This window comes from Pelodiscus sinensis, unplaced genomic scaffold (assembly GCF_049634645.1).
Source record: "Pelodiscus sinensis isolate JC-2024 unplaced genomic scaffold, ASM4963464v1 ctg34, whole genome shotgun sequence".
Taxonomy (NCBI): domain Eukaryota; kingdom Metazoa; phylum Chordata; order Testudines; family Trionychidae; genus Pelodiscus; species Pelodiscus sinensis.
In genome coordinates this window covers 2,997,561-3,011,017 of record NW_027465849.1, presented here as the reverse complement: position 1 = coordinate 3,011,017, position 13,457 = coordinate 2,997,561, and the positions used below count along the sequence as shown (strand labels likewise).

The window sequence follows — 13,457 nt, the reverse complement described above, 5'->3', positions numbered from 1 at the left end:
TGCTTAAAGTGAAGTAGGTAGGGACGTATTTTGCCGGTGTGGGGCCTCGGGAGTGAAGCATGGAGCTGCAGGAATGGGGGACCAAAATGTTTATTCTTAAAAATAATACCCGGAGAAAGCGTGTCCTCTTTTACGTGTATTCAGAGACGCTCCTTTCCATGTCACACAGATGCCAAGGCAGATGACGGCTGCACGTCGCGCCTTCCCCGCGTGGGATGATACGGCCGTGTGGATTGGTTGGAAGGTGGTTTTTGGAGAGGGACTTGGCTGGAGTTTTGCTGGGCGGCCGGCATCTGGATTCATGTTTTGTGCAGGAAGTGACTCAAGGAAATGACTCAAGGTCAAGGGGTGTGCTAGGGCAGCCGGCTCTTCTGTCCATTTAAACACATGGCTGGAGCAAAATGGCGCGTGCCAGGAGACAGGACAATTTCAGCCCTTCTTTGGCGAGAATCGCCTGTAAAATCGGTTTCTTCCTCCTGTGTGTTGGGGGAGCCGGATCGGACCTCGGTGAGTACGGCCCCTGAGTGGTCTGGGCCGAACTGGGTTTCCTAGAAGCAAGGCCACCTCCCCCCCGCCCCCGATAAGCAAAATACACAGCTGCCTAGGGCGCTGAGTGCTGTATACCAGCCCTGGGAGCCAATCACGTTCCCCAGCCACCACCTGCCTGCTCCTCGCCCGCCTCCCTGCCCTGCCTCCCCTCTCCCGCAGCTCTGGGCCAGTCCCCTGCCCCCGTGGTCCCGTAGCCCTTGAGTGCAACACCCCTCCCCCCCCACGGGAGGGTAGGGTTACCAGATGCTTTCAAAAAAATACCGGACACACTTGATCTCAGATGCCGGGGGGGGGGGGGGGGGGGAACAGGGCTGGCTGGGTGAGATGGGGGGGGGACTGGCTGCTGGGAAGCAGGCCTGGCCAGAAGGGGGTCGGGGTGAGTGGGGGGGGAAGGGACCCTGCCATAGGGAGCAGGTCTGGCCAGGGAGGAGTGGGGGGAGCGGAGCTGGCTGGGAGAGGTTGGGCGGAGAGGGGAACCTGCCATCGGGGAGCGGTGCTGGCAGGGGGAAGGTTGGGGGCAGTGGGGCTGGCTGGGAGGGGCGCGGGGGGAGTGGGGCTGGGCAGGAGGGGTCGGGGGTAGCGGGACTTGCCGGGGGAGAGTGGGGGGAGAGAATCAGCTGGCGGGGAGCGGGGCTGGCCCGGGCACACGCAGATCCCGGGGTGCTGTCCATCCCGCATACAGTCCCGCCACCTTCCTCCCTGCGCTCACGCAGTTCGCAGCTACGTACGGATACTCCTGAGAACAATAACACTGGCTTCATTTTCTCAATTAGTTTCCCGGACAGAAAGCTCAAATACTGGACTGTGCGGTTCAAAACCGGACACCTGGCCACCGTACGGGACAGGGTGCAGGTCTCGGCCTGCGTAGGGCCGGATTTGTAGGGCCAATCCTGCCTGGAAGAGAGAGGCCGGAAGGGAAAAGAGGGGCTGTGCTGGGGATCTGGAGGGGGGGCGTGTGTGGGGATCTGCTCCCTCCCTGGGCCAGCCTCTGCAGATCCCCTTCCGTCCCCGGGTGCAGTGATATTGGCTCTGATTCTGCAAACACTGAGAATGCGTCTACACTGCAGAGTCCCCCACCCCCCAAAAGCAGGTTCAGCTGATTCGGGCTTGTGGGGGGCGGGGGGGGGGCGGTTCTAAAGAGCCGTGGGGCTCAGGCAGGACGCAGGGCCTGCTTGGGGACTTGCACCTTGTACCTGAGGTGCTTCCCCGTCACCGACTCCCGGCTCCTGCCCACGCTTGGCCTGTACAGTCCCTGTGAGGGGGGGAGCCCTTCTCTGGGGTCCACCTCTCTGAGCCCCCAGCCCGTCTCTGCTGTGGGCCCCTCAGGGAGTCCCCTCGCTCTGGACCCCCGGGGCCTCCCTCCCCAGAGGGACTGGAGCCCTGTTCTCCAGCCCAGAGCGACCCCCAGCCAGCCTCAGCTTTGAACCCAGCACAGGGACCCTCAGGCCTGTCGGCCTGCCCCCCCTGGGTCCAGCCCGTCTGAGTCTCCCTGCAGCCTGGGGGGTGCTCTCTCTCCTTTGCAGTCTCTGATATCCCCCCCCCCGCAGCCCGTCCCCTGTCCATTGATTTCCATCTAAGTAACCAGGGTCACCTGGTCCCTCTCTCCTCCGTCCTTTGTCCTCCCCCTCCCCCGGCTGGGACCAGTTGAACCCATTGGCCAGACCCGGCTGGGCCCTCCAAGCTGGGTGTGCCGGTCACCAGAGAACCAGTCGCTGGGGGCTCCAGGTCTGTGCTGGTCCCTGTAACAACAAACTCTCCCTACCTGCCCCCCATTACACCAGTAACACCCAGGGACACTGAGTGCCCCCCTTACATTTAACCACTTCGAACCCCCCACAAGCTCCCCACTTTGTCACTCATAGACTCATAGACTTTAAGGTCAGAAGGGACCATTATGATCATCTAGTCTGACCCCCTGCACAGTGCAGGCCACAGAATCTCGCCCACCCCTCTTAGAATAATCCTCTCACCTATGTCTCAGATATTGAAGCCTTCAAATACTTTGAAGGCCCCAACATGCAGAGAGTCCTTCAGCTGTGATCTGTGCCCAATGCTACAGAGGAAGGCGAAAAACCTCCAGGGCCTCTGCCAATCTACCCTGGAGGAAAATTCCTTCCTGACCCCAAATATGGCGACCAGCTAAACCCTGAGCATGTGGGCAAGACTCACCAGCCAGACACCCAGAAAGTTCCCTATAATGAATGGTCAATTAGTTACCAAGATCATGTTATTTCATCCAACCATCCCCTTATCATAGAATCATAGAACTGGAAGAGACCTCAGAAGGTCGTCAAGTCCAGCCCTCCGCTCTAGGCAGGACCAATCCCATCTCAATCAACCCGGCCAGGGCTTTGTCAAGCCGAGACTTAAACACCTCTAGGGATGGAGACCCCACTACTATCCTAGGTAACCCATTCCAGTGCTTCACCACCCTCCTAGGGAAATAGTTTTTCCTAATATCCAATCTGGACCTCTCCCACCACAACTTGAGACCATTGCTCCTTGTTCTGCCACCTGTCACTACTGAGAACAGCCTCTCTCCAGCCTCTTTGGAACCTCCCTTCAGGAAGTTGCAGGCTGCTATCAAGTCCCCCCTTACTCTTCGCTTCTGCAGACTAAACAGACCCAACTTCCCTCAGCCTCTCCTCGTAGGTCATATGCTCCAGCCCCCTAATCACTTTGGTTGCCCTCCACTGGACCCTTTCCAATGCGTCCACATCCTTTCTGGAGTCGGGGGCCCAGAACAAAACACACCCTGCCCCAGCTTTGCGTCTGACGCTTTCCTGGCCTCCCCAAAGCCGAGCTGAAAGGTTGATTTCTTCTCCCAGGTCCCAGCCCATGCCAGAATTTCATCTCTATCTCCGTGCCCGAGGGCGGGAACGCCCATCTCCGCCTTAGCGTTCCGGACCGTTTTATCGAGATGCTCTGGTCCCACGAGGCAGCTGAGCAGTGGAGCACGATAGGCACCATCCTTCCAGGGCAATCAAAACTTTATAACAGCTTCTTGGCCAGGCACGTCTCTGTGTCCCCAGGATGGTTCAATGTGACGAACGCCACCAAAAACATCACGGGGTGCTTTAAGCTTGAATATGAGACGACCGATCACGAGTGTCTGGCCTTCATCTTGGTGAATGTAACAGGTACGTGTCCGCACTGTGGATTTCCCCTCGGGCTCTGGAGGGCACAGACGACAGGGTTTCCAGGTTCCCAGACGTCCCCTCTCGCCCACCAGTCCCCCTCCAGAGTGGGGAGTTGGGTTTGCACGGCCTCTGAACACAGCTGTGAGTTCCGCACAGTGCACCCTCTAAGATTTTCCATCTGTGAGCGGAGTGAGTTTGGTCTTGTGCGCCAATATTGAGGTCACATGCGCTTGGTCGGACGTGTGCCGCCATGGCATCCAAGTTATGAACAAATCTCTTATACTAGCAGGTGAGATAATATAATCTCGTTGACCAGGCAAAGTCATTGACCAGGCAAAGTCATTTTGCGTAGATTTACGCTTATAGGACAGTTTAAGAAATTAAGTATCTGTAATAGAAGTCTTTATTAATGTGCTTGCTAAAGGGAATCAAAGAAACACTTGAAATTGGTAGGATTTCAACTTCATGCATTATTCATTTTATTGATTAATTGCCATGCATAGTGCATTTGAATCAGATGCTCCTAACGCTCCCACTACTCGTCCCATAACATCTGCAGAAGTGGGCTATGCCCAAGAAAGCTCATGATACGATCTACACATTTTGTTAGTCTCTAAAGTGCTACCAGACTATTTGTTGTTTTTTGGAACGGTTTTGTGATTTGTAACACTACAATTTTTTTTTGCACTAAAATGACAGTTGAACAGGCGACTCGATTGTAATTTTGATAGCAAATACTTTTTATGAACGCTACTCAGAATAGCCAGGACTTTTTCCCGATGAAAAACAAAATACAGGCAGTCCCCGGGTTACATGGATCCAACTTACATCGGATCCCTACTTACAAACGGGGTGAGGTAACCCCGCACTAGCTGCTTCCCCCCAGCAGACCAGGGAGACGTGAAGCTAGCACCCCCCCCCCCCAGCAGACCAGGGAGACGCGAAGCTAGCGCCCCCCCCCCAGCAGACCAGGGAGACACGGAGCAGCTTTTCTCAGCAGACACCTCAGCTTGAGAATAAAGGACTGAGGGAAGTGAGGTGTGGGAGAATAAAACTGAGCTCTGGAGAAATGTTTGGCTAGAGTTTCCCCTACAATATGTACCGGTTCCGACTTACATACAAATTCAACTTAAGAACAAACCTACAGTCCCTCTCTTGTACGTAACCCGGGGACGTCCTGTCATGGTTTAAACCTTCCACCCAGCATATTCTGGTGTAAAAAATTGTGCATTCAGCTAATTTAAGTGGCAGGATTGTTTATGCAAAATTTGGTATCTGTAGGTTATCGCAAAGTATGACTTAATTTTGCACAAACAAATCCACCAACAAGCCAATGCTTCAAAATATATAATAGATGTCTCTTTAAAAAATGTTTGGAAGAAAGAATACTAAAACAAGGGATAATTAACAAGGTGCATGGCTTTAAATGTTTATCTAAGATGAAGTCAAATAAAAAGAAAATTAATAATAGAATCATAGGACTGGAAGGGACCTTGAGAGGTCATCGAGTCCAGTCCCCTGCCCTCATGGCAGGACCAAATACTGTCTAGAGCATCCTTGACAGGCGTCTGTCTAAGCTGCTCTTAAATGTCTCCAAGATTCCACAACCTCCCTAGGCAACTTATTCCAGTGTTTAACCCCCCGACAGGAAGTTTTTCCTGATGTCCAACCTCAACCTCCCTTGCTGCAGTTTAAGCCCCTTGCTTCTTGTTCTATCCCCAGAGGCCAAGAACAATTTTTCTCCCTCCTCCTTTGACACCCTTCTAGATACTTGAAAACCGCTCTCATGGCCCCTCTGAGTCTCCTTCCCAAAATAAACAACCCCAGTTCTTTCGGTCTCCCCTGGAGGCTCATGTTCTCGAGACCTTTCATCGTTTTTGTCGATCTTCTCTGGACCTTCCCCAATTTCTCCACATCTTTCCTGAAATGAGCCTGGGTGTCTGGGTTAATCCACATTTGGGAGTCAGTGAGAATCTCCCATCCCAGCGCAGGGGGAGCCCGGTCACAGAGCAGACAGCCCCCCCACTATGCCACAGTGGTATTTTCTGAATTCCCGCCAGGGCGCCAGAGGGAAGCCTGGTGGGGGTGCGGGAGTGACTGGGAGGCGGGGCTGGGATGGGCGCTGGGAGCCCTGTGGTCACTTGCAAAAGCCGGGCGGGATGGGCCAGGGCGGGGGGCAGTGCCTGGGACTCCCAGCCACTCCCTGCCCCCCCCCCCCCGGCTTCTGCATGCGACCAGAGGCTCCCAGCACCAGTCGCGGCCCCACCTCCCACCTGGGAGCCTCTGGTTGTGAGCAGAAGCCGGGAGGGGGGGCTCCCAGGGGCTCCCACCCACTCCCCCGCCCCCGCACGGCTTCTACTATCAACTAGAGGGCTGCCTGACAGGGTGCGGCCCGTTGGACTCCAGCTGCGGCCAGTGGCTGCACCCCACCCCCCCGCCAGTTCTGCTTCCCACCCCCCTTCCTCCGGCCCCCCTCCTCCCGTCCAGCCCCCCCAGCCCCCAAGCCCCCCAGCTCTGCTTCCCACCCCCCTTCCTCCTGGCCAGCCCCGCGGCCCCCGACGCCCCCCGCCAGCCTCGCCTCCCATCCCCTTCCTCCCGCCCAGCCCTGCCCCCCTCCCGCCCACAATCAAGTGTGTCTGGTATTTTGGGGGGGGGTCTACCTGGTAACCCTATTGGGGACAGGAACTTAAAACCCCACGAGGGTCCCTGTGGCGGCAGAGAGACGAACACAAATAGACAAAGAGCATCAGGGGCGTTCCTGGGCGCAGCCCACTTCTACAGAGCCTTGGTAAAGGTTCAGTCCCTCGGCGAGAGGCCTTCCCCGGGGCTGCAGCTGTGGCCAGGCTGCATGGTGGCTGCCAGGCTGCTCCAGGGCGGGACTGTGTGGCGGCTGCCGGAGCAGGAGCTGGGGCTGCAGTGTGGCTGTCCCCACTCTTGCCCCGCGGCCCCGCCCTGGGAGCAGCCAGGCAGCCACCTTGCAGCCCTGGCCGCAGCTCCAGCCCTGGGCCTGCCCTGAAAAACCACCCAGCCTTGCTCCCACCTTGCCTAGCACCCGGCCTGGCACCCGGCCTGGCACCCTCTAGCCTAGCACCCTCCCTGCCTGGCACGCAGCCTGGCACCCCCTAGCCTAGCACCCTCCCTGCCTAGCACCCAGCCAGACTCAGGCTCCCAAGGGAGCTCTGGGAATCCTTGCCGTGGGGAGCTCTTAAGAGCAGATTGGAAGACGCCCTTGCCAGGGCTGGTGCCGCTCTGCCTGGCCTTGCTCTGACTCTGCCCAGCAGCATTGGGGGGCAGGTCTTAGTAGCCTGGAGGGGGCAGGATTCCTGGGCTGTGATCTCCTGGAGCCCTGTGTCCACTCACTGCCGCTGCCTCTGCGTTGTCTCATTGCAGAGCCCGTGCCAACCTCAGCTCGGCCTGGCCGGACCTTGCCGGGATCGATCGCCACGACGGGACGGCAGCCAGGGGTGAGTGGCTGGGCCAGGCAGCGAGGGACACGCAGGGTCTCTGTGCACCAGGGTCCCCGCAAGGCAGGGGGTAGCGGGGTGAGATCCCCGTCTGCAGAGGGAGCCATGTGGAGCGTTCAACCCGTCTCCTCCGGGGCTGGGACCCAGCTCGCCCTCACCGGCTGGTGCAGCAAAGTGGGTGGGTCAGAGCTGGCCACTTCCCCTCCCACTCCATGCCCATCCCATCCCCGATTTCTGGGCTGACATTCCCTGCCGCGGCTCCGCAGAGCCGGCATTTCGAAAAGGGCCGGGTGGGGGTTGCAGAGTTTGTCCACACAGGGCCCCTCAGGAAAGTTCATCTGGATGGAGTCGACGTACAGGCCCTCGGCTGCACTCCTGCCGCCCCCGCCCGGCCATGCTGTGGGCCTCGCCCGCAGCCCTGACGTAACACCTCCGCCTCCGCCAGAGGGGGACGTAGTTCGAGCGATGCAGGGTCAGTGGAGATGCTGCACGACCGACCTCCCCCGTTGCTGCCTTTCAAGGCTGCCTCTCAGTGTTCAACCTCTAGTCATCACCTGGAGGACGGGACGGTGAATGTGTGGATAACACTGAGCTAGGGGGAGAGGTAGATACGCTGGAGGGCAGGGACGGGGTCCAGAGTGACCTGGACAGATCAGAGGGTTGGGCCAAAAGAAATCTGCTGAGGTTCAACAAGGACAAGTGTAGAGTCCTGCCCTTGGGACGGAAGAATCCCCAAGCATTGATACAGGCTGGGGACCGACTGGCTAAGTAGCAGTTCGGCAGAAAGGGACCTGGGGATTCCAGTGGATGAGAAGCTGGATATGACTCAGCAGTGTGCCCTTGTAGCCAAGAGGGCTAATGGCATATTAGGGTGCGTTAGGAGGAGCATTGCCAGCAGATCCAGAGATGTCATTATTCCCCTTTATTCGGCTCTGGTGAGGCCACATCTGGAGTATTGTGTCCAGTTCTGGGCCCCCCACTACAGAAAGGATGTGGACGCATTGGAGAGGGTCCAGTGGAGGGCAACCAAAATGATTAGGGGGCTGGAGCACATGACCTATGAGGAGAGGCTGAGGGAGTTGGGTCTGTTTAGTCTGCAGAAGAGAGGAGTGAGGGGGGATTTGAGAGCAGCCTGCAACTTCCTGAAGGGAGGTTCCAGAGAGGATGGAGAGAGGCTGTTCTCAGTAGTGACAGATGGCAGAACAAGGAGCAATGGTCTCAAGTTACTGTGGGGAGATCTAGGTTGGATATTAGGAAAAACTCTTTCCCTAGGAGGGTGGGGAAGCCCTGGGATGGGTTCCCTAGGGAAGGGGTGGAATCTCCATCCCTAGAGGTGTTTAAGTCTCAGTTTGGCAAAGCCCTGGCTGGGTTGATTTAGTTGGGATTGGTCCTGCCTAGAGCAGGGGCCTGGACTCGATGCCTCCTGAGTCTCTTCCAGCCCTGGGATTCTGTGGTGCTATGAAATGGGGCCAGCGCCCGACACCGGGAGCAGTGTGGACACACACACAGTAGGGCTTTAATGACTTGATCCTGTTCCGCAGATGAAGCCTGAGAGTAAGAGGCTAACACCCTGTTCTCTGTGCGACTTCGTTTGACAACACTCATTTTAACCATGGACTTTTGGGGACAGGAACTTAAAACCCCACGAGGGTCCCTGTGGCGGCTGAGAGACGAACACAAATAGACAAAGAGCATCAGGGGCGTTCCTGGGCGCAGCCCACTTCTACAGAGCCTTGGTAAAGGTTCAGCCCCTCCGTTATTCCATGCGGCTGCGAGAGGCCTTCCCCGGGGCTGCAGCTGTGGCCAGGGCCGCATGGTGGCTGCCAGGCTGCTCCAGGGCGGGACTGTGTGGCGGCTGCCGGAGCAGGAGCCGGGGCTGCAGTGCGTCTGTCCCCACTCTTGCCCCACGGCCCCGCCCTGGGAGCAGCCGGGCAGCCAGCTCGCAGCCCTGGCCACAGCTCCAGCCCTGGGCCTGCCCTCAAAAACCACCCAGCCTTGCTTCCACCTTGCTTCGCACCCTCCCTGCCTGGCACCTGGCCTGACACCCCCTAGCCTAGCACCCTCCCTGCCTGGCACCCAGCCTTGCTCCCACCTTGCTTCGCACCCTCCCTGCCTGGCACCTGGCCTGGCACCCCCTAGCCTGGCACCCAGCCTTGCTCCCACCTTGCCTAGCACCCTCCCTGCCTGGCACCCCCTAGCCTGGCACCCTCCCTGACTGGCACCCAGCCAGACTCAGGCTCCCAAGGGAGCTGTGGGAATCCTTGCCAGGGGGAATTGTTAAGAGCAGATTGGAAGATGCCCCTGCCAGGGCTGGTGCCGCTCCGCCTGGCCTTGCTCTGACTCTGCCCAGCAGCATTGGGGGGCAGGTCTTAGGGGCCTGGAGGGGGGGATTCCTGGGATGTGATCTCCTGGAGCCCTGTGTCCACTCACTGCACCTGCCTCTGCGTTGTCTCATTGCAGAGCCTGAGCCAAACTCAGCTCCAACCTGGCCGGTCGGCCGGGGCCGGGAACGATCGCCGCGACGGGACGGCAGCCGGGGGTGAGTGGCTGGGCCGGGCAGTGAGGAACACGCGGGTCTCTGTGCACCAGGGTCCCCGCAGGGCAGGGGGTAGCTGGGCGAGATCCCCGTCTGCAGAGGGAGCCATGCGGAGCGTTCAGCTCGGGCCCTGCTTTTAGTGGGGGGCTGGACTCGATGCCTCCTGAGTCTCTTCCGGCCCTGGGATTCTGTGGGGCTATGAAATGGGGCCAGCACCCGACACCAGGAGCAGTGTGGACACGCAGGAGGACCTGGCTGGAATCTGATGTGACTCAGGTCGACTTCCTTTGGCAGAGTAGATGGGCCCCGAACTTCAAGTGGATTCATTGAACCGCATCCGCCCCCTTGACATCCTCCCGCCTGCTCCCGGTGTGGACGTTCGCAGTGAAGGGGCCTGATGGGAATTTAGCGCAATTGCCTTCCCGAGCGAACCCAGCTACCTCGAATCAGGGCCGCGGAGGGGAGCGTCCCCCCGGCGGTTCCAGGCAGCGTCCCCGACCCGCTTTCAAATCCATCCGGATGAGTTTCCCGAGGGGCCCGTGTAGACGCGCCCACTCGTGACTGGGGCCGTTCACACGGCGAGTTGCCACGTATGAAGTTAGGGGCTGATTTGGGGGTTTGCCAGTGGGTGCCCCACCCCCCACTTTTCCCTAAGGGCCCGCCCCCCACGTCACATCTTCCCACCCCAGCTCTTCCCCCAAATGCCTTCTGCCCACTGCGGCTTGCTCCGTTCTGCCCTCTCCTCCCTGGAGTGGGGGCCAGCTGAGAGCAGCCAGTGGTGGAGAGGTTGGGAATTTTCTTGTGGGGTTGTCCAGCTCCCCCACTGACCCGGCAATTCCTGTGGTTTCTTGCAGAGCCGGGATCTTGGACCGGCCCCATGACAGTGGGGGCAGTGGTCGTGTTGGTGGGGCTGGGGCTGGGGTTGGGGCTGTGGCTGTGGCTGGTGAAACGGCCCAGAAGTAAGGTGGCTCGCTGCATGCGCAGGCTCCGCGGCCACCTTGGCTTCCCTGCCAACACAGCCCCGTCCCGGCAGGCCGGGGAGGCAGCCAGAGACCCGTCGTCGGCGTTGGATGGGAACCTGCTCGGCAGCGTGGAAATGCCAAACGCTGGCGGATTCGGTGAGGGAAGGATGAGCCAGAGCCCTCGACAGCTCCACAGCCACCATGGCGACCAGACGTCCCCACCCCGTGGGCCGGGTGCGGGGGCCGCGTGTGCAGTAACCCCCTGTGACGCAGTGGGGCGGTTTGTGGAGGATTCAAAGAGGTCGCATGCGGGGGGAGCTGGAGAGGACGCCCCACATCAGCGGGCGGGTGTATTGCCATAATGGGCCCTTCTGCCCCTAGACCTCAAAGCTGGGCTAGCATTGGTAGCCCCAAGCTCCAGAGGGGGAAACTGAGGCAGTGAAGGGGGGAAGGAGCTTGTGGAGGATACAACCCACGTGTCTAGACCCCACTCCCCTGCGGTTGCCGCCCATGGCCTCTGCCATCCCCCCACCCCCATGCAGCCGCCAGCCCCACGCTGCGGTTGCTCCCGGTGGGGTGCAGAAGGAAAGTGTCCTGTGGCCAGTAGAGCCCCATGGACGGAGTCTGGTCTAGCGCCCCCTCGTGGACAGGAGGAGCGCTGACCAGCACCCGGCCACTAAGGGGTTAAACTCGGGTCGTTAGCAGAGGTGTCGGCCTACGGGCGCGAGAGGGTTGAAATTGGAATTGGCTGGCGGTTCCCTGCCTGCTTCCTTTGTGTGGGAGAGAGAAACCAGGAGCTGAGCGACAGAACGACTTAAACCCAGGCAGGGCTACCGTGCCTCCGAGGACTTCGGAGAGACAATGAGAAGAGTTGCAGGGACTTGAGAGTCCAGGCGCGTTGACGCTAAATGTTCTTTATTTTGTGGTTTGATTTGCACTGCTCTGTGTGCGTCCACGTCTCCCCTCCCCCTCAGCATTGTGCCGAGACTTTTCTGGGTTTTTTCAGTCCTTTTCCTTGGTTGCTCTGTAACAGCCAGCAACCAAGGCTGCTTTATCACCTGTATCTTTTGCTTTGTAATAAAAAGCTTCTTTTAAGGTGAGGATTTGGGTCTTGTGTCCTGGGAGGGCTGGCCGTGTATCTGCAGGTCTCTGACCCAGGGGTCAGCTACCAGCGGCTGCAGCTGCTTTTTCTCTTTTCTTTTTCAAACTCTTTTGGGGGAAAAGAGCTTGGGGTCCCGTGGGGGGTGATTTCAAGGGCTCACCCCTGGTTTGTAGCGAAAAAGCACTTGATGGTGACAGCGATTCCCCAAACTGTGTACTCTGATTCGGGGGGGAAGGGGAGTTTTTGTAACCAGCGCCGGGAGAGGCAAGTTCCCAGCCTTTTCCAGATGCAGACCCATTTTGACGATTCAGGAAGACTTGGTGACCAGCGCAATTCGAAAACGGGGGCAGGAGGAGGGGCAGAGCCGCCTGGAGAGACTCCTGGCGACCCTTTTGAAATGTCATGGTGACCCATATTTGGGTCCCGAGCCATAGGCCGGGAAGCCCTGCTTTAGAAGCTCTCTTGCAAGCCCCCACTTTCTGCAGGCGGAGTGCCAGAGTGGGGACCAGGCCTGACACCCCCCTCGTGTCAGATCCAGGCACCTCTGCTCCCAGCCCTTCAGCCGCCAAGATTCTCCAATTTTCTCCTAGAAGAGCCGGCTGGGAAGGGGTGCGGGCCCCTCTCAATCCCTCCACAGGGCTGTAGCCTACGGTGAAGGTCGCCCGCCATGTCCCAGCCGAAGCCCGTTTTCTCAATGCTGAGCCTGCCGCCGGACGTTCCCTCGCAGGGTGGAATCTCCCCCGCAGGATGACTACCTTGGTCCCGCTGGCTTCAGCAGCCTGGCAGCCCCTCGAGCCATCACCTCCGAGCGAGGCCAGCCCGCAGGTTGGCAGCAGCCGCTCCTAGAGCCCCTCCTGCCGGTGCCCCCCGGCATGATCCCTGCGGCCGGGTTCCCGCAGCGGGCGCCAGTTCAGGGGAGGCCCTCAGGGCCCCGCTGCTCGCACCCCAAACCGCCCCGGAAACGCGCGGGCGGCTGTCCCCGCCGCGGCCGCCGCAGGAGGGAGGAGCTGGAGCAGGCGACGCGCAGCCCCCGGCAGGCCGGTCGCGGGAGAGCCAACGTTGCGCACCCGCCGGCGCAGGGCCCCAGCCTGACGGGCGTTCTCCCCCAACGCGACGTCCCACGGCCCCCGCCCCCGTGGCCAGGGTCACAACAGGCGCAGCCACGCTGGCGTGGGAGTGGGCCAGCGCCCCCCTCCCCCGGTCCTGGGGTCTGGGAGCAGCTGGGCGGCTTGAAAGGGGATGAGCCGAACAGGGCAATGAGCGAGGGATTCTCCCCCACCCGTGTCCATGCCCAGGACCCCCAGCACACGGCCGTGCGTCAGGCCCCTGCTGCAGCTAGAGGGGATTCTCAGGCGGCTGGTAGGGCGGAAGGTTTAGGGACACAGCGTAGAACAGACTTGTCAGCACTGGGAGCAGGAGCAGCCAGACCCATCCAGCTTGGGGAGAAGGGGGCCCAGAGCCACGGCCCTGCCCCCCATCTCTGCACCCCACGCCAGCCAGACTCACTCATGCACCCAGCAGCCCATCTCCCCTGCAGCCAGCCCCACCTCCCAGCTTCCTGGGCGAAAGATGTCACGTGGTCACCCTCCCCCTCCGCCACCGTCCAGGCTCACGTGACAGAGAGTATCAGCCGTTGCGCACAGGCGGGAGACTGTCCCATCACCCTCTCGCTATTGGTGCAGTGCCCAGGGAAACTGAGGCACA

At 59.7% G+C, this 13,457-nt stretch overlaps 1 protein-coding gene across 3 annotated transcripts; it reads left to right on the top strand.

The window, feature by feature from the left end:
* The first annotated feature begins 56 nt into the window (after positions 1 to 56).
* Positions 57 to 12,406, top strand: LOC142823781 (uncharacterized). 3 transcript variants are annotated; one of them, XR_012898901.1, is made up of 6 exons: positions 60 to 507; positions 3,378 to 3,689; positions 7,080 to 7,153; positions 8,695 to 8,889; positions 9,614 to 9,692; positions 10,544 to 12,406. XR_012898901.1 is itself a non-coding variant. In XM_075915157.1 (5 exons), the coding sequence occupies exons 1-5, from the start codon at positions 402 to 404 to the stop codon at positions 11,011 to 11,013; spliced, it is 1,041 nt and encodes a 346-aa protein (XP_075771272.1). In that variant the 5' UTR covers positions 57 to 401; the 3' UTR covers positions 11,014 to 12,406. The 3 variants fall into 3 exon arrangements, 2 of the variants coding, with proteins under 2 accessions (XP_075771272.1, XP_075771273.1); XM_075915157.1 differs by lacking the exon at positions 8,695 to 8,889 and having other exon boundaries at positions 57 to 507; XM_075915158.1 differs by lacking the exons at positions 7,080 to 7,153; positions 8,695 to 8,889 and having other exon boundaries at positions 59 to 507.
* Positions 12,407 to 13,457: the final 1,051 nt, after the last annotated feature.